The 20,036-nt window shown below is 46.5% G+C and overlaps 1 protein-coding gene across 3 annotated transcripts in view; it reads left to right on the top strand.

Annotated features, from left to right (window-relative positions):
* The first annotated feature begins 1,119 nt into the window (after positions 1 to 1,119).
* The window catches only part of TAF8 (TATA-box binding protein associated factor 8), a 96,405-nt gene continuing 77,488 nt past the window's right edge, over positions 1,120 to 20,036 (top strand). For all 3 annotated transcript variants that reach the window (XM_053601981.1, XM_053601980.1, XM_053601982.1), the window contains exons 1-6: positions 1,120 to 1,188; positions 1,939 to 2,095; positions 8,690 to 8,788; positions 9,698 to 9,760; positions 11,103 to 11,227; positions 17,540 to 17,687. In XM_053601981.1, coding sequence (XP_053457956.1) covers positions 1,144 to 1,188; positions 1,939 to 2,095; positions 8,690 to 8,788; positions 9,698 to 9,760; positions 11,103 to 11,227; positions 17,540 to 17,687 — 637 coding nt within the window. In that variant the 5' untranslated portion in view covers positions 1,120 to 1,143. The remainder of the gene's footprint in view (positions 1,189 to 1,938; positions 2,096 to 8,689; positions 8,789 to 9,697; positions 9,761 to 11,102; positions 11,228 to 17,539; positions 17,688 to 20,036) is intronic.

The following is a 20,036-nucleotide window of genomic DNA, read 5'->3' as shown; positions in this document are numbered from 1 at the left end:
CGGGGGAGACAAAAGGGCTGGGTGCCGGGCTCAGCCCCAGCACCCTCCGGCTGCAGACTGCGCCCCGCGTGCCCTAAGTGAGGCGGTCCAGGTGCCTCCGTGGGCGGCCGGGCAGGCTCCGGGCGGGGTTCCAGACTGCCGCCTCTGGACTTTCGGGACACTTTCACACACTACCCAGGAAATAAACAACACCAGGCGCGATTTCTCGAACTCTTACTACACGCCGTGCCAGACCTTTTCAGTGTATTCTCTCTTCTACTCCTGCTATGGAACACTCCAGCTTTACAAAAGAGGGAACTGAGGCACAGTAAGGGTTAGGTAATGTGCCTACAGTCCCACAACTGGCGAGTCTTAGTAGTGAAACGCAGCGACTGCGTCCTGCAGATGGGGACGAATAAGGAGCGGTCCTAGCCCGGGGAATCCCCAGACTACAGGGCTGACCTGCGAGTGACTGAAGACCACAAGCAGCTGGGTGGATGCAACGCCCAGGCAGAGAGGCGGGCAAGGCACAACCTCCTTGGGCTCGCCTCCTCCCTGACGCACCTCGCAAATACTGGCGGATTAATAGAGAGCGATAAGGCAGCAGATGCAGCGAAAGACTCGGACCTGGTGGCCGATAGGCTCTACTTCCAAGTGGGCCATTGACAGATTGCGGGGCAACAGGCACAAAATCACGAGGTTGGATGCTCCAGGTTTCCCAAAATTACCCGCTCACTAGAATCACCTGGGGAGCCAATTAACTAATAGAGATTTACAAGCCATTCTCCCAGAAAGTGAGCCCACTGGAACTGGGATGGGCCCAGCCAGATGTTGCTAATAATCAGACAAATTTGGAAAATTCCGTCGAGTATAGATGACCTCCTGGATCCTTCCAGGAGTGTGCGCTCCATAAGAATCGTCTCGTCTTAAAGTACGTTTCTTCTAACTCTGAAGCCGGTAGCGTATTTTCCTGGCTCTTTTCCAACCCCATTGAAGACCTGGAGAACATTTCCCTCACTAAAGGTCACGTGCGCGAAGGGTACCCAACGCGCCCCCCACCCAGCTTACCTTCTATAAACCCCGAGGGGCGCACGCCGCGCCGCCCCGCCCTGCGACTACAAGTCCCATCCCGCCCCGCGGCCGCGCACACTACGCCAGAGCAAGATGGCCGACGCGGCGGCCACGACCGGGGCCGGCAGCTCCGGAACGGTAAGGGCAAGGGGCGCGGGGCCGAAGCCGAGAGAGTTTAGGCGTTCTGCAACTTTCCCCGGACCTGGGCAACAATCTCATGCCCAGAAATACAGCCCCACCATGAGCCCCGAGTGAAGAAGGGTCTTTCAGGCTGTACGTGCCCCCCCTCCTTGGGACTTGGCTGCGGCCTCTTGAGTTGGTGGATCCGTGTCCTGATTGGCTCGTTCCCTATTGGGGGGTTGGGAACCCGGAACCCTTCATGATTGGTCCGAAGACAACGTTTTCGCCTTTTTATTGGCCAGTCAAAGTTGGGAGGGATTCCTGGTTCAAAATATTTAGTTTCCCTTCTTTTAGTGCTGTTATCGTTTGCCCTCGTTTCCTCCACGTCACGTGTTTATTATTGTTTTAATTTTGGTAATGAAATGGGATGGAGATGGGAGGAACCAGAGAGAGATCTTATTTTTTCTGTGAGTTACTTATTCAATCCCACCATGCTTGTTTCTTCAGTTATACAGTTTCATAATCTGCTAATGTTTAAGGTTAAAAAAAAAAAACTGTTGTATCTTAGGTAGGCAGAAAAGTTGTCTCTGTATTTAGAGCATCCTGCTCAATTGTTAGTTGACTAAGCTCTGTAAATCTAAATATTAAGCACAGATAAAGAAGTATTTAGCAAAAGCACTTTTGCTTGCCACCGACAATGTGTGAGCTATGTGATTGTGTCCTTATCCTGTGGATGAAAATCTCTCTCTCTGGTCGGCTGATTTACAGAGATCAGGAAGTAAACAGTCTACTAACCCTGCTGATAACTACCACTTGGCCCGGAGGAGAACCCTGCAAGTGGTTGTGAGCTCCTTGCTGACAGAGGCAGGGTTTGAGAGTGCTGAAAAAGCATCCGTGGAAACATTGACGGAGATGCTGCAGAGCTGTGAGTACTGGTTCTTCTTCGAGTCAGCCCCAACATCAGTTCTGTGCCCTGCTTTATAATAGCGTTAGAGAGGATTCAAGAAAAAGAAGAGCATAGTGAAGCACTTATGGGCTTTATTTTTATTTTTTATTTTTTTTGGTTTTTGGCCGGGGCTAGGTTTGAACCTGCCACCTCCGGCATATGGGACCGGCGCCCTGCTCACTGAGTCACAGGTGCCGCCCACGGGCTTTAGAATAGAATAGACGTGGGTGCCGATTATCACTCTGCCTCTTAATTGCTCAGGCAAATAACTAGGCCTCCTAAACCTCTATTTCTTTACTTGTGAATGGGATAATAATTTGTACTTCATGGATTTATGAGTCTAAGTGAGATATATGTGAAACATCCCAAACTTTTTTTTTTTTTTTTTTGAGACAGTCTCAAGCTCTCGCCCTGCGTAGAGTGCTATGGCATCATAGCTCACAGCAACTTCCAATTCGGACTCAAGTGATTCTCTTGTCTCAGTTTTTCTTTTCTTTTTTTTGAGACAGAGTCTAACTATATCACCCGCAGTAGAGTGCCATGGCGTTACCATTCATAGCAATCTCAAACTCTTGGGCTTAAGCGAGTCTCTTGCCTTAGTTTCCCAAACAGCTGGGACTACAGGTGCCCACCACAATGTCAAGCTATTTTTTTTTTTGTAGAGACAGAGTTTCACTTTATGGCCCTCGGTAGAGTGCCATGGCCTCACACAGCTCACAGCAACCTCCAACTCCTGAGCTTAAGCGATTCTCTTGCCTCAGCCTCCCGAGTAGCTGGGACTACAGGCGCCTGCCACAACGCCCGGCTATTTTTTGGTTGCAGTTTGGCCGGGGCTGGGTTTGAACCTGTCACCCTCGGTATATGGGGCTGGCGCCCTACCGACTGAGCCACAGGCTCCGCCCTATTTTTTTTGTTGTGGTTGTCATTGTTTGGCAGGCCCATGCTGGATTCGAACCCCCAGCCCTGGTGTGTATGGTTGGTGCCCTAGGTTCTGAGCTACAGGCACAGGGCCAATTTTTGTATTTTTAGTTGAGCCGGGGTTTCGCTTTTGCTCAGGCTGGTCTCAGACTTCTGAGCTCAAGCAATCCAACCGCCTCAGGCTCCCAGAGTGCTAGGATTACAGGCGGGAGCCACGAGATTGTTAAACTCTTGATGACTTGGAGGTGTCCTTACTATTGCTATTTTGCTCTCTATTCTTTTCTTTTTTCTTTTTTGTCTCATTTGGTCACACTTGGTAGAATGCCATGGCATCTTAGCTCACAGCAACCTCAAACTCTTGGGTTCAAGTGATACTCTTGCCTCAGCCTCCCAAGTAGCTGGGACTACAGGCCCCTGCCATAGCATCTGGCTATTTTTTTTTAGAGATGGGGTTGCGCTCTGGCTCAGGCTGGTCTCTAACCTGTGAGCTCAGGCAGTCCACCCTCCTCAGGATTACAGGTGTGAGCCACCTCATCCAGCTTGCTCTCTGTTCTTGAAAGAGTTATACTTTTGGGGCGGCGACTGGGGCTCAGTGAGTAGGACACCAGCCCCACATACCAAGGGTGGTGGGTTCAAACCCAGCCCCGGCCAAACTGCAACAAAAAGTAGCTGGGCATTGTTGAGGGCATCTGTGGTCCAAGCTACATGGGAGGCTGAGGCAAGAGAATCGCCTAAGCCTAAGAGCTGGAGGTTGCTGTGAGCTGTGACACCACGGCACTCTCCCGAGGGCAACAAAGTGAGATTGTCTCTAAAAAAAAAAAATGAGTTATACTTTTGTTGGTGTGTCAGGACTAATTCCCATGAAATAGATGCTATCATATTATGCAGTCACATGCTGTATTGTGTGGCACAAGAAATAAGATGAGTACGTTTTATAGAATGTGAAAAAAAAACAAGGAAATGTCTTGAGGTTTAAGAGCCTGATACAGTCTCATATAGGTTTTTCTGAATGTACAACCTATTTCCCCATTTAGGACTTTTTTGGGGGTGGGATGAGATGAGGGGTGGGGGCATATATGGTGTTCCTTGGGGATCAGCACTTATGAAAGGAAGTGGGAGAAAGGTTTGGGTAGAGGGAGCTCTTGAACTGCATTGCAAAAAAGAACTGCCCAGCTTATCTGGGAGCCCTTGGAGCAATTATTATTCATCAAACTAAAAAGGCCCTGCCTTTGAACTCAAGTCTGGATCATATAGTAGTTGTAGAATGCCCTAGCAAGAGGGTGATCTTGGGCTCTGGTCAGTTGATGCTTGGAGTTTTTAAATATCAGATGTTTTCCTAAAGCAGTGATCTCAAACTTTTTGGTCTCAGGACGCCTTTACACTCTTTTTTTTTTTTTTTTTTTGTAGTAGAGACAGAGTCTCACTTTATGGCCCTCAGTAGAGTGCCGTGGCCTCACACAGCTCACAGCAACCTCCAACTCCTGGGCTTAAGCGATTCTCTTGCCTCAGCCTCCCGAGTAGCTGGGACTACAGGCGCCCACCACAACGCCCGGCTATTTTTTGGTTGCAGTTTGGCCGGGGCCGTGTTTGAACCAGCCACCCTCAGTATATGGGGCCAGGGCCTTACCAACTGAGCCACAGGCGCCGCCCCCGCCTTTACACTCTTAAACATTGAGGATCCCAAGGAGCTTTTGTATAGTGTGTTTTGTATGTGGGTGTGTGTTTATATATATAGAGGGTGCCAAAAATGTATACACATTTTAAGAAAGGAAAAAAACTATTAAAATTATAATACTTGGCTCGGTCCCTGTGCCTCAAACAGCCACATACATCTGAGCTGGCGGGTTTGAATCCAGCCTGGGCCCACCAAACAACAATAATGGCTACAACCAAAAAATAGCCGGGTGTTGTGGTGGGCGCCTGTAGTCCCAGCTACTTGGGAGGCGGAGGCAGAAGTTAAGCTTGAGCCCAGGAGTTGGAGGTTGTTGTGAGCTGTGATGCTACAGCACTCTACCCAGGGTGACAGCTTGAGGCTCTGTCTTAATAAAAAAAAAAAAAATTATAATACTCAGTATATACTATTAATGTTCGTTATCCTATATATTATAGCTTGTAGCTCTTATGATTGCATAATTCAAACATGACTTGAGTATTATAGTTGGGTTTTTTTGTTTTTTTGTTTGTTTACAGTTTTGGCCGGGGCTGGGTTTGAACCTGCCACCTCTGGCATATGGGACCAGCACCTTACTCCTTTGAGCCACAGGCGCTGCCTGAGTACTATAGTTTTAATATAATTTTTTCCTTTCTTAAAATGTGCATTCCTTTCTTTTGCACCCTCTGTATATATAAATTTGCCTTATTAGAAAAAAATTGTTTAAATGTAAGAACGTATAATAATACATTTTATTATTCATCAGAGCCATGATCATGATGTCATCAAAAGTCATGTATCCTCTGGAAAACTACTCAAGGGAATGAGTGAAAAAGTCAAATAATGACTTAATTTATTTTATTTTGTTTATTTATTATTTATTTTTTTTTTTGTAGAGACAGAGTTTCACTTTATTGCCCATGGTAGAGTGCTGTGGCATCACACAGCTCATAGCAACCTCCAACTCCTGGGCTTACGTGATTCTCTTGCCTCAGCCTCCCGAGTAGCTGGGACTACAAGCCCCTGCCTCAACGCCCGGCTATTCTTTTGTTGCAGTTTGGCCGGGGCCAGGTTCAAACCCACCACCCTCAGTATATGGAGCCGACGCCATACCCACTGAGCTACAAGTGCTGCCCTTTATTTTTTTAATTAATTTTTTTTTTGAGACAGAGTCTCACTATGTCACCCTTGGTAGAATGCCTTGGCAGCACAGCTCACAACAACCTCAGACTCTTGGGCTTAAGTGATTCTCTTGCATCAGCCTCCCAAGTGGCTGGGACTACAGGCACACACCCACCACAATGTCCGGCTATTTTTTTGTTGCAGTTGTCATTGTTGTTTAGCTGGCTTGGACCAGGCTCGAACCCGCTAGCCTCGGTGCATGTGGCTGGCACTTTTAACCACTGTGCTAGAGGCACCGAACCATTTTATTTATTTATTTTTTAAGACAGAGTCTCACTTTGTCACCCGTGGTAGAGTGCCGTGACGTCACAGCTAACAACAACCTCAAACTTTTGGACTCAAGTGATTCTCTTGTCTCAGCCTCCGGAGTAGCTGGGACTACAGGCGCCCACCACAAAGCCTGGCTATTTTTAGAGATGGGGTCTTGCTCTTGTTCAGGCTGCTTCCGCCTCCTTATGAAAATAGTTTTGACATGTGGACTTTAAAAAAAAATTGGGGGGGGCGGCGCCTGTGGCTCAGTGAGCAGGGCGCCAGCCCCATATACCGAGGGTGGAGGGTTCAAATCCAGCCCCGGCCAAACTGCAACAAAAAAATAGCCGGGCGTTGTGGGAGGCGCCTGTAGTCCCAGCTACTAGGGAGGCTGAGGCAGGAGAATCGCCTAAGCCCAGGAGTTGGAGGTTTCTGTGAGCTGTGTGATGCCACGGCACTCTACTGAGGGCAATAAAGTGAAACTCTGTCTCTACAAAAAAAAAAAAAAAAAATTGGGGAACTTCAAGGGTTCTCAAACCACATTTTGAGAATGTTTGTCCTGAAGGAATGAACTAATAGTTTCTAATGGATAAGAATTCAGTCCTTGGGCTGGGCAAGTTGGCTCACACCTATAATCCTAGCACTCTGGGAGGCCAAAGTGTGTGGATTGCTTAAGCTCAGGAGTTGGATACCAGCCTGAGAAAGAATAAGACCCTGTCTCTTCTAAAAACAGAAAAATTAGCTGGGTGTCCTGGCACATAACAAGAGGATGACTTGAGCCCAGGAGTTTGAGGTTGCAGTGAGCTATGGTGACGGCCCTCCACTCTACTCTGTCTCAAAAAAATAAATTTGGGGCTCGGAGCCTATAGCTTAGTGAGTAGGGCGGGTTCAAACCTACTAGTCCCAAAGCATGTGGCTGGCACCCTAACCACTGAGCTACGGGCAACCAGCCAAAATAAGACTTTTTTCTTGTTTTTTTTTTTTTTTGAGGTAAGATATGCATAAAATGTATCATTTCCATCTCCCCCTCCCCCCCAGTTTTTGGCTGGGGCTGGATTTGAACCTACCACCTCTGGCATATGGGGCCGGCGCCCTACTCCTTTGAGCCACAGGCACCGTCTCATTTCCATCTTTTTTAAGTGCACAATTCAGTGGCATTAAGTATATTCACAATGTTTGCAATATTCTTCATTTCTCGAATGTTTTCACCGTTCTAAACAGAAGCTGTGTATCCATAAATAGTAACTCCCTATACACTCTCTGACCCAGCCCCTACTAACTTTGAATCTACTTTCTCTGTGAATTCACCTTTTCTTTTTCTTTCAGGAGACATTTTTCCCTTTGAGACAGGTTCTCATTGTCACCCAGGCTCAAGTACAGTGTTATCATCAGAATTCTCTGAAAATTCAAAACTCCTGGGCTTAGCAATTCTTCTGCCTCAGCCTCTCTAGTAGTGACATTATAAGCATGCACTACCACACCTGGCTGATTTTTTATATATTTTTTGTAGACATGAGGTCTCACTCTTGACTCAGGCTAGTTTCAAACTCCTGGCCTCAAACGCTCCTCCTTCCTTGACCTCCCAAGGTGCTAGGATCACAGGTGTGATCACAGGCACCCAGCCCTAATTTGCTTTTTCTAGGTACCTCATATAAGTGGAATCTTTAATTCTTTTTGTGTCTGGCTTATTTCACTTAGCATAATATTTTCAAAGGTCATCAGTGCTGCAGCATGTGTAAGAATTCCCTTCCTTTTTAAGGCTGAATAATATTCCATTGTATGTATATACCACAGTTTGTTGATTTCATCTGTCAATGGACACTGGGTTGTTTCTATATTTTGGCTATTGTGAATAATGCTGCTATGAATATTCATCTACAAAGTTCTATTTGAATCCCTCTTTTCAGTTCATTTGGGTATACACCTAGAAGTGGAATTGCTGGGTTATATGGTAATTCTATGTTTAACTTTTTTTTTTGTTTGAGACAGAGTCTCAAGCTGTCACCTTGGATAGAGTGCTGTGGCATCATAGCTCACAGCAACCTCCAACTCAGGCTTAAGTGATCCTCTTGCCTCAGTTTATTTTATTTTTATTTTATTTACTTTTTTATTTTTTTTGAGGCAGAGTCTCACTTTGTTGCCCTCAGTAGAGTGCCATGGTGTGATTGTTCACAGCAACCTCAAACTCTTGGGCTTAAGCAAGTCTTTTGTCTCAGCCCCCCCGAGTAGCTGGGGCTATAGGCGCCTGCCACAATGCCCAGCTAGTTGTTGTTGTTGTTATAGTTATCATTGTTGTTTAGCAAGCCTGGGCTGGGTTCGAACCCACCATCCCTGGTATATGTGGCTGGCACCCTAACCAATGAGCTACGGGTGCCAAGCCAGTTTTTTTTTTAGTTTTAGGAGAGACGGGGGTCTCACTTTTGCTCAGGCTGGTCTCGAACTCTGAGCTCAAGCAATCCACCCACGTCAGGCTCCCAGAGTGCTAGGATTATAGGCATGAGCCACCATGCCCAGCCTATGTTTAACTTTTTAAGGGATTGAGAATAGACTTTATGCCTTTGACCCTCTCTTAGACATTTCAGAAATTGGGAGGAGTGCCAAGTCTTACTGTGAGCACACAGCCAGGACTCAGCCCACACTATCGGACATCGTGGTCACACTTGTTGAGATGGGTAAGTACACTTCCAGTTTCCTATTCTTCAATGAGTCTGAGGTAGGGTTGTAAGAGAGGAAGGAGTCCCTAGGAGTCAGCCACGTCTGCTGACTCTTCTTGGTTTCCCTTGTGGATCTTTTTTTTTTTTTTTTTTTTTTTTGAGACAGAGTCTCACTATGTTACCCTTGGTAGAGTGCTGTGGCATCACAGCTCACATCAACCTCTAACTCTTGGGCTTAAGTGATTCTGTTGCCTCAACCTCCCAAGTAGCTGGGACTATAGGCACCTGCCACATTGCCCAGCTATATGTTTTGTTGCAGTTGTCATTGTTCAGCTGGCCTGGGCCAGATTTGAATCTGCCAGCCTCAGTGTATGTGGTTGGTGCTGTAACTACTGAGCTACGGGCACCAAGCCACTTGTGGATCTGTTGATTTGCTTTTAGCTTAAGAGAGTTATCAAGAGAGGGTCCTCTGCACCCATTTAAGAGGCCTCCTAACACCCTGTTGGGGGATTCTGCTGGAAATTCTTTTGAGTAGCAGCTAATTGGTTGAATTGGAAGTTTAAGCCATCCATTTCTCCATGGTCTGGGCATTGTTTTTTTCTTTTGTTTGTTTGTTTTTAAGACAGTCTCAAGCTGTCACCCTGGGTAGAATGCCGTGGCGTCACAGCTCACAGCAACCTCTTGGGCTTAAGTGATTCTCTTGCCTCGCTTCCCAAGTAGCTGGGACTACAGGCACCACAACGCTCAGCTATTTTTTCATTGTAGTTACCATTGTCGTTTGGCTATTTTTTCATTGTAGTTGTCATTGTCATTTGGCAGGCTGGGGCTGGGTTCCAGCCCACCAGCTTCAGTGTATGTGGCTGGCGCCCTACCCGCTGAGTACAAGCGCCGAGCCTGAGCATTGTTTTTTGTTTTGTTTTCTCTTAGGTTTCAATGTGGATACTCTCCCAGCTTATGCAAAACGGTCCCAGAGAATGGTCATCACTGCTCGTAAGTGACTTTGAACTGAGGTACTTAGTGAATTCTCGATTAATGCTTGTGAAATGAATTAGCTGGATGGCGCAGGGATTGGATTGGTAGCTATTTCTTTGTTTCAGGCTCCCTTCCAATCTTTGTGGCTACCTACGATATAATCTTTATCTGGACTAGTAGGTTTTGAATGTGAAATTCATTTACCAGAAAAGTAAACCATCTCTGGGATATTGCTGTGAGTCTTTTGCTTTAGCCCCAGAAGAGCAAATGATGCTGCTTAGAAAATGTGAAAGTTCTTATTCTTCCTTAGATCACAGATTGATAAACTATGGTCTGTGGGCCAAATGCAGCCTGCCACTTGTTTTTGTAAATAAAGTTTTATTAGAATTTAGCCATATTTACTTGCTGCCTATGGTTGTTTTTATGCTATAAAGGTAGAGTTTAATTGTGACGGAGACTCTCTGGCCTACAAAACCGAAAATATTTACTATCTGGCCCTTTATACAGAAGGTTTGATGACCTCTGTCTTAGATAAAACTGAGTGCCATAAACTAGGGAAACAGTTACCAGTTGGGCTTGTAGGATCTGAGGAGAATTCACTGAATTTTTGAAGTCACATTTTTCATGTTGGCATCTTTTTAAGAACTTCCTCTCAAAGTAGCAGTGGGAGGTGTCATTTTTCAATCTCTCTTGTTATCATAAAGCCTACACTTTCCCCAGCTCAGGGTACATTTATGTTATCTGAGATCTCTGAAAAGAGTATTAGCAGCCCATCTCATGTCTCTGGTTCTTCAGCATGTTCTTTTCACAGTTACCATGGTCACAGCCACCCACCTACTTGTTTAAGAGGCTTGCAGGCAGATTGTTGTAGATGTAAATGTCAACCAAGATCATCTACCAGGGCTGGGCATTGTGGGGGTGACCTTCTCAGATCCTTAAGCCATTGAAGGCCTTTTACTGATAGAAGTACAAATGCCTGGGCGGCGCCTATGGCTCAGTGAGTAGGGCGCCAGCCCCATATACCAAGGGTGGTGGGTTCAAACCCAGCCCCGGCCAAACTGCAACAAAAAAATAGCCAGGCGTTGTGGCAGGCGCCTGTAGTCCCAGCTGCTTGGGAGGCTGAGGCAAGAGAATCACGTAAGCCCAAGAGCTGGAGGTTGCTGTGAGCTGTGTGACACCACAGCACTCTACCAAGGGCAGTAAAGTGAGACTCTGTCTCTACAAAAAAAAAAAAAAAAAAAGAAGTACAAATGCCTGTTGTTTAGAAAACTAAGGTCTGGCATTTACTTTGGGCAGTGACCATAATCTGGAAAAACCAGGACCATAGGTGGAGAAGTAACCAGTTATGACTCTGTTGCAGCTCCAGTGACCAATCAGCCAGTGACCCCTAAGGCCCTCACAGCAGGACAGAACCGACCCCACCCGCCACACATCCCCAGCCATTTTCCGGAGTTCCCTGATCCCCACACCTACATCAAAACTCCGGTGAGTGACGATTCCTGTTGATGGTCAGATGGCAGTCCAGAATATAGTTTGTGAAAGGGTAGTTTAGAACTCAGAGTATCTTCTCCCACTGAGAAACAATTTGGCAAGTGAGAATCATGTTCCTAAGTTTGCCAGCAAAGGTGTAGTTAACAAAGAAGTGGAAGCCGGCCCTGGTATTGCCTATCCCTCCAAAACACAGAAGTGCATAGCCATGTAGAAACAGGACTGGAAGGATACTTCACAAAATGTTTATAGTAATTCTCAGTGAGATTAAAGGTAATTTTTGTCTTTGTTTATGCTTTTCTATGTTTTCCAAATTTTCTTTTTTCTTTTTGTTTTTTTGCAGTTTTTGGCCGGGGCTAGGTTTGAACCCACTACCTCTGGCATGTGGTGCCAGCACCCTTCTCCTTTGAGCCACAGGCGCCGCCCCACCCAAATTTTCCATGATAGAATACTTTTGCTTTTTTTTTTTTTTTTTTTTTTTTGAGATAGAGCTTCAAGCTGTCACCCTGAGTAGAGTGCTGTGGCATCAGAGCTCACAGAAACCTCCAACTCCTGGGCTCAAGCAATTCTCCTGTCTCCGCCTCCCAAGTACCTTGGCGTACAGGCGCCCACCACAACGCCCAGCCATTTTTAGGTTGCAGCCATCGTTGTTTGGTGGGCCCAGGCTGGATTTGAACCTACCAGCTCAGGTGTATATGGCTGGTGCCTTAGCTACTTGAGCCACAGGCGCCCAGCCATTTTGCTTTTTTAAAATTTCTTTATTTTATTTTTATTTTTTGAGACAGAAAAGTTACTCTGTTGCCCTAGGTAGAGTGCTATGGCGTCATAGCTCACAGCAACCGCAGACTTCTTAGTTTTGAGCAATCCTTTTGCCTTAGCTTTTCAAGTAGCTGGGACTACTGGTGTATGTCACCATGCCTGGATAATTTTTTATATCTTTTGTAGAGATGGGATCTCACTCTTGCTCAGTCTGTTCTCAACCTCCTAACCTCTTATCGATTATCCCACCTCCTGTAGTGCTAGGATTACAGGCATGAGCCACCATGCCTGACCAGAAAAGTTATTTTTAAAATTGGGGGAAGGCCAGTACAGTGGCACACACTTGTAATCCTAACACTTTGAGAGGCCAAGGTGGGTGAATTGCTTGAGCTCAGGAGTTAGAGACCAGCCTCAGCAAAAGCAAGACCCCATCTCTACTAAAAATAGAAAAACTGAGGCAAGAGGATTGCTTGGGGGGGACATTGGTAACTCAGTGGTTAGGGTGCCAGCCACATGCACCAGAGCTGGTGGGTGGGTTTGAACTTGGCTGGGCCTGCTAAACAAAAAGAAAAAACAAACAAAAAAAATAGTAGTCAGGTGTTGTGGCAGGTGTCTGTAGTCCCAGCTACTTGGGAGGCTGAGGCAAGAGAATTGGTTAAGCCCAAGTGTTTGAGGTTGCTGTGAGCTATGACCAAGGGCGACATACTGAGACTCTGTCTCAAACAAACAAAATAGCCAGGCACTGTGGTGGGTGCCTATAGTCCCAGCTACTAGGGAGGCTGAGGCAAGAGAATTACTTGAGCCCAAGAGTTGGAGGTTGCTGTGAGCTATGACTCCATGGCACTCTAGCAAGGGTGACAAAGTGAGACTCTGTCTCAAAAAAAAACCCAAAAACAAAATTTCTATCCAGGGCAACAGCTTGAGACTCTGTCTAAATAAATTAAATTAAATTAAATTGGGGGAAGTTACTTACAAATACTTTATATCAGCTCAGCACCTATAGCTCAGTGGCTAAGAAGGGTTTGAGCAGAGACCATAATCTGGAAATACCAAGACTGGCGGGTTTGAACTCAGCCCGGGCCTGCCAAATGGCAAGTCCAACAAAAAAATAGCCTGGCGTTGTTGTGGATGCCTGTAGTGCCAGCTACTTGGGAGGCCAAGGCAAGAGAATTGCTTAAGCTCAAGAGTTTGAGGTTGCTGTGAGCTGTCAAGAAAAAAAAAACACGTTAATATCATGGGTGGGGCCTGTGGCTCAAAGGAGTAGGGCACCAGCCCCATAAACCAGAGGTGGGGGGTTCAAACCAGCCCCGGCCAAAAACTGCAAAAAAAAAAAAAAAAGTTAATATCACGAAATGGAACTTATAAATCTGAGCTTTAGGTCTGAATGAGACATGGATTTGCCCTCCATGGTTTGAATATGATGTCTTCTGCCCTTCACATTATGTAGTGATGGCCATGTGTGGGCTGTCAGGGCACATCCTTCACGACATTTCTCCATACTTGAAGACACGAGGAGAAGGAATAGATGCCCACCCATCTAATGCACCATAGCCATTGTCCTCGATCAAATCCTATCTGTTTCCATTAAAAAGTGCCACAAACTAGGTGACTCAGGAGAACAGAAATTTATTAACTCACAGTATCAAGGTCTTCTCAGGGCCATGTTCTCCTTGAAACCTGCTGGGGAATCTCTCCTTGCTTGTTCCTATGTCTGGTGGTTTGTCAGCATTTTTGGCATTTCTTGGCTTATGCTACATAGATATATCACACTGGTCTTCTGTCTTCACATGGCCTTATCTCTGTACCTCTGCCTTCACAGGGCCATCTTTTTTTTTTTTTTTTTTTTTTTTTTTGTAGAGACAGAGTTTCACTTTATTGCCCTCGGTAGAGTGCCATGGCCACAGCTCACAGCAACCTCCAACTCCTGGGCTTAAGCGATTCTCTTGCCTCAGCCTCCCGAGTAGCTGGGACTACAGGCGCCCGCCACAACGCCCGGCTATTTTTTTTGTTGCAGTTTGGCCGGGGCTGGGTTTGAACCCGCCACCCTCGGTATATGGGGCCGGCGCCCTGCTCAATGAGCCACAGGCGCCGCCCAGGGCCATCTTCTTTTTAAAAAATGTATTTTATTTATTTATTTATTTTACTTATGTGCGAGCAGGTCCGGGCGCACATCCCACTGCTCAGGGGCTCAGGGGTGTGCACTGCGCCACGTACTCCTTACTCTCCCTGCGGCCTGCCCAGGCCTCGCCCTGCTCCCCCACAGGGTCCCGTGGCTGACAGAGCCCAACTCTTCCTGTGGACAGTCGGTGCCTCCGGAGAAGCCTGGGGCAGGCCGCAGCCTCAGGCAGGGCTTGGGGCCAGGCGGGCTGCTGCAGGTCCTGGGAGGGTTGCTGGCTGACATTTTTTGTTTGCTCCAGACTGGACGGTGGACGGCAGTAGGCTAAGGCTTTTCTGTGCGCTGAAAGTCAGCAAGAAAAACAGTGCGCAGGGAGCAATAGCGCGGTGCCTACGCCCTTCCCGCTTAGGTTTAGGATGAAGATGGCTGCTCCTCCCGACCCTCCCTTTGCAGCCCCACAGGACCATCTTCTTATAGGACACGGGTCATATTGTCTTTGGGATCCACCTTATCCCAGTATCACCGCATCTTAATCTTTTTTTTTTTTTTGTAGAGACAGAGTCTCACTGTACCACCCTCGGGTAGAGTGCCGTAGCGTCACACGGCTCACAGCAACCTCTAACTCTTGGGCTTACGCGATTCTCTTGCCTCAGCCTCCCGAGCAGCTGGGACTACAGGCGCCTGCCACAACGCCCGGCTATTTTTTTGTTGCAGTTTGGCCGGGGCTGGGTTTGAACCCGCCACCCTTGGCATATCGGGCCCGCGCCCTACTCACTGAGCCACAGGCGCCGCCCCACCGCATCTTAATCTTAATTGATTACATCTGTAGTGACCCTATTTCCAAATAAGATTATATTCTAAGGTATTAGTCATACCTAAAACACTTTCTGTGGGGACCCAATTCAACCCATGTTCGCTCTCTTTTTTTTTTTTTTCTTGAGACAGAGTCTCACTTTGTCACCCTTCTTAGAGTGTAGAGTGCTGTAGTGTCATAGCTCACAGCAACCTCGAACTCCTGGGCTTAAGCAATTCTCTTCCCTCAGCCTCCCAAGTAGCTGGGACTATGGGTCCCCACCACAGCACCAGCTATTTTTAGAGATGAGGTCTTGCTCTTGGTCAGGCTAGTCTCGAACCTGTGAGCTTAGGCAATCCACCCACTTCAGCCTCCCAAGTGCTTGGATTATAGGCATGAGCCACCTGGCCCAGGCCTTTCTCTAATTCTTTATATAGTGTATCCCTGTCAGTATCAGTATTAAGCATGTATTTTTCAGTACATGTTTGCTTATTTACATGACTATGATAGTGTAACATTGTGCTAAAATAATGTATATTAAAAGATTATCAGCCAGGCGTGGTGGCTTACCCCTGAACCTTGGTGCTTTGGGCAAAATGGGAAGATTGCTTGAGACCAGGAGTTAGAAACCAGCCTGAAAAGCAGCGAGACTCCGTCTCTACAAAAACTAGAAAAATTAAGACTGGGTGTGGTGACTCATGCCTGTAATCCTAGCACTGTGGGAGGCCAAGGCTGAGGGAATTGCATGAGCTCAGGAGTTTGAGAGCAGCCTGAAAAATAGTGAGACTCTGTGTGTACTAAAAATAGAAAAAAATTACCCAGGCGTTGTGGTGGGCACCTGTACTTCTAGCTACTAAGAAGCTAAGGCAGGAGGATCACTTGAGCCCAGTTTGAGGTTTCTGTGAGCTAGGCTGAGGTCTTGGCACTCTAGTCTGGGCAACAGAGCAAGACTCTATCTCAAAAAACAACAAAAAGGAAATTCTGTTTCTAAGTATAGACATGGGAATGATAAGTTGCACACTTGACTTGGCAGGGACAATAGTGGAAATGTTTCCAGGTGCCTCCATTAAAAACTTATCTCCGCAGGTGGTGCCTGTTGCTTAGTGGGTAGGGCACTGGCCCCATATACTGAGGGTAGCCAGTTCCAGCCCAGCCAAACTGCAACAAAAAAAATGGCTAGGGGGCAGCGCCTGTGGCTCAAAGGAGTAAGGCGCTGGTCCCACATACCGGAGATAGTGGGTTCAAACCCAGCCCCGGCCAAAAACTGCAAAAAAAAAAAAAATGGCTAGGCGTTGTAGTGGGCGTCTGTGGTCCCAGCTACTTGGGAGGCTGAGGCAGAAAAATTGCCTAAGCCCAGGAGTTGGAGGTTGCTGTGAGCTGTGACTCCACAGCACTCTACCGAAGGCGATAAAGTGAGGCTCTGTCTCTTAAAAACAAAGAAAAAAACAAACTTTTGAGGTGGCACTTGTGGCTCAAAGGAGTAGGGCACCAGTCCCATGTACTGGAGGTGGTGGGTTCAAACCCAGCCCTGGCCAAAAACTGCAAAATAAATAATAAATAAATAAACAAAATTAAATTAAAAAAAGAAAAGAAAAAACAAACTTTTATCTCCAAATCATGAAGAATAGTTACTTTGGCCAGGTGTGGTTGTTCACACCTATAATCCTAGTACCCTGTGAGGCTGAGTGAGGCAAGGTGGATCACCTGACCTCAGGAGTTTGAGACTAGCCTGAGCAGGAGTGAGACCCTGTCTCTAAAAATAGCCAAGCATTATGGTGGGTAACTATAGTCCCAGCTACTTGGGAGACTGAGGCAATTGGATCTTGAGCCCAGGAGTCTCGGGTTGCTGTGAGCTATGATGCCACGCACTCTAACAAGAGCGATAAAATGAGACTCTATCTCAAAAAATGATGACAACTTTTTTGCTCACTGTTAAAATGTCACCATTGCCATTACCATTTAAAATGTTTTGGCTAACTTTTGTTCTGATTAGCTCTCAATGGTTTTTCCCTTTGTAACTTGATTGCTAACAAGCTCATAATTAGGAGCATTAGTTGCAGCCTGCTATTTTCTTGTTTACTTGCATTTACAATAATATCTTCAGTCTCTTTTTGTTTGAGGGAATCTTGGGAACAATGTGTCCACATTGTGAGGGTTGATTTAAGAAAACAGGATGGTGTGATTACAAATCCATATAGGCATCCACCCCCATGCCATAGGATATCACATTACATCATCCCTGTCAGGTGTCCCTGGTGACTCTCATTCTTCCTTTAGGATGTGTCCCTTACACCTGAGACTAGGAGTTAGAGACTAGCCTGAATAGCAGCAAGACCCCATCTCTACAAAAACTAGAAAAATTAAGACTGGTTGTGGTGACTCACTGTTGCTGATTGAAGGAGCTGATAGAAGGCCCAGAGTTGATCTCTTAAGTAAATATTTGTACATTTCTTAATTTTTAAGATTAGAAATATTAAGAACTAGGAACATTTCTGCTCTTGCACTTTGGAATTCTCTGCTCTAATTAATAGTAGTAGGTCATTTTAGAGGGTGGAAGGACATAGCAACAGTAAGGCAGGGACTTGAGGCCAGCAGAATTGTATGTTGGCATTACCCCAGTGTCTTGCTTATTCTCTTACAGACGTACCGTGAGCCTGTGTCGGATTACCAGGTCCTACGAGAGAAGGCTGCATCCCAGAGGCGTGATGTGGAGCGGGCACTCACCCGGTTCATGGCCAAGACAGGCGAGACCCAGAGTCTTTTCAAAGATGATGTCAGCACATTTCCATGTGAGAGTTATTCCCTGCTGTAGACTCTGTCTTATCATTTGAGCTAATCCCACTATCTTCCTTTTCTTTCAGCTTGGGAGAAGGAAATGAATACGCTTTTATCTTTCTCGTGGGTATAGCTTATTCCTCAGGTTTCTGGTTCCTTTTCCTGGGTCTTAAGAACCTGTCCCTAACTGATGACTCTGACACAATAATGGCCTCTGTTGGGATTGGCCACCTGAGGTTACACTACATTTGGGTTACCTTGAAGGTAACTGAGCCCAGGGCATCAGAGAGACTGATGGAGAAGTAGCAGCCCAGACAAGAGAAGGAGCATTGGCCCGGGGGCCAGAAGCCCATTATCATCTCCTTTCACAGATCCCATCTCATTTAACTTTGTGTCTCAGGATTACTTGGCCATGTTGACCAAGCTTCTTCATCTCCATAGGCTGCAGTTTTTACAAAGGTGAATGAGAATGACAGAGATGGTTTGGGCGATTAATTCATTCAGCAAGCTCTGGTTGAATGCCTGCGGTATTCCTTGCTCTGATATAACAGCAGCTACTAAGTGTCAGGCATTTCTGAGGCATCGCCCCATTAAATCCTCTATGTACTTTCAAGTTAAGAACTCTCATCACCATCTTCACAAGAAGCTGAGGCTGGTAGAGAAATGAAGTAACTTGCTCTGTGGCCAGGTGAGGTGGCTTCTGCCTGTAATCCTAGCACCTTGGAGGCTGAGGTGGGTGGATTGCTTGCATTCAGGAGTTCAAGACCAGCCTGAGCAAGAGTTAGACTCTGTCTCTACTAAAAATAGAAAAATATATGGGCATTGTGGTAGGCGTTTGTGGTCTCAGCCGGTCAGGAAGGCTAAGGCAAGAGAATTGCTTGAGCCCCAGAGACTAAGGTTGCTGTTAGCTATGACAGCACAGCACTCTACCCAAGGTGACAGCGTGAGACTCTATCTCAAAAAAAGAAAGAGAAGAGAAAGAATTTGCTCAAGGCCACAACATGGCTAGTAGGTCACATTCAAACCTAGCTCTTTGAGACTGCAGGATCCCATGTCCTGACCCTCAGTAAAAATAATTATGGAGTATTTCTTAACAATCACATCTAACCATAGAAGTATACATAGAGACTTTCTTTTATTTATTTATTTTTGTTGTTGTTGAGACAGTCTCATTCAGTTGCCCTGGGCTTGAGTGCCATAGCATCATAGCTCACAGCAACCTCAAACTCCTGGGCTCAAGTGATTGTCTTGCCTCAGCCTCACAAATAGTTGGGACTATAGGCACCTGCCACAACACCCGGCTATTTTTTGGTTGTAGTTGTCATTGTTATTTGGCAGGCCCGGGCTTGATTTGAACCCACCAGCTCCCGTGTATGTGGCTGACACCCTAGCCGCTAAGCTACGGCGCTGAGCCCAGTGGCCCTTAATATTTTTTAATGACTTTCTTCTTCTCATCCTCATTGCTTTTTTGGAGGAACTGGGATTCTCATTTACCAAATGTCCTATGGCTTGGTGGACATAGTGACATGCAGATTTGAGTCCTTGGTTGAAAGGATCAATATCCTTGCTCTGGAAATGAGGCTTAGAGGGGTTAACTGACCATGGTACAAGGTCACAAAGCTGATACGTTGCTAGGATTTTATCTGTGGCTCTACTCTGTCTGATTTCAGTTGTACTTGCTTCAGTGGGCTCTGAAGTCATAGTGCAGAGTTTGAATCCCACTGTGCCATTTTCTGTGTACTTGAGAAAGTCACCTAACCTCTCTGTGCCTAATTGTACCTAGTAGGGTAGGAGCAAGGATGAAAAGTAACCTGTGTAAGGCCAGGTGCGGTGGCTCACGCCTGTAATCCTAGCACTCTGGGACGCTGAGGCAGGTGGATTGCTTGAGCTCACAGGTTCGAGACCAGCCTGAGTCAGAGCGAGACTTCGTCTCTAAAAGTAGCCGGGTGTGTGTGGCAGGCACCTGTAGTCCTAGCTATTTGGGAGGCTGAGGCAAGAGAATTGCTTGGGTCCAAGAGTTGGAGGTTGCTGTGAGCTATGATGCCACAGCTCTTTACCGAGGACGATAAAGTGAGAGTCTGGGCTTGGTGCCTGTAGCTCAAGCGGCTAAGGCGCCAGCCACATACACCAGAGCTGGCAGGTTTGAATCCAACCTGGGCCTGCCAAACAACAATGACAACTACAACCAAAAAATAGCTGGGCTTTGTAGCAGGTGCCTGTGGTCCCAGCTACTTGGGAGGCTGAGGCAAGAGAATCGCTTAAGCCTAGAAGTTGGAGGTTGCTGTGAGCTGTGAGGCCACAGCACTCTACCCAGGGCGACAGCTTGAGACTCTGTCTCAAAAAAATAAAAAAGTGAGATTCTG

Source organism: Nycticebus coucang, chromosome 9, assembly GCF_027406575.1.
Source record: "Nycticebus coucang isolate mNycCou1 chromosome 9, mNycCou1.pri, whole genome shotgun sequence".
Taxonomy (NCBI): Eukaryota; Metazoa; Chordata; class Mammalia; order Primates; family Lorisidae; genus Nycticebus; species Nycticebus coucang.
Note: the sequence above shows the minus strand (reverse complement) of the source record. Positions and strands in the feature narration are given on the sequence as shown.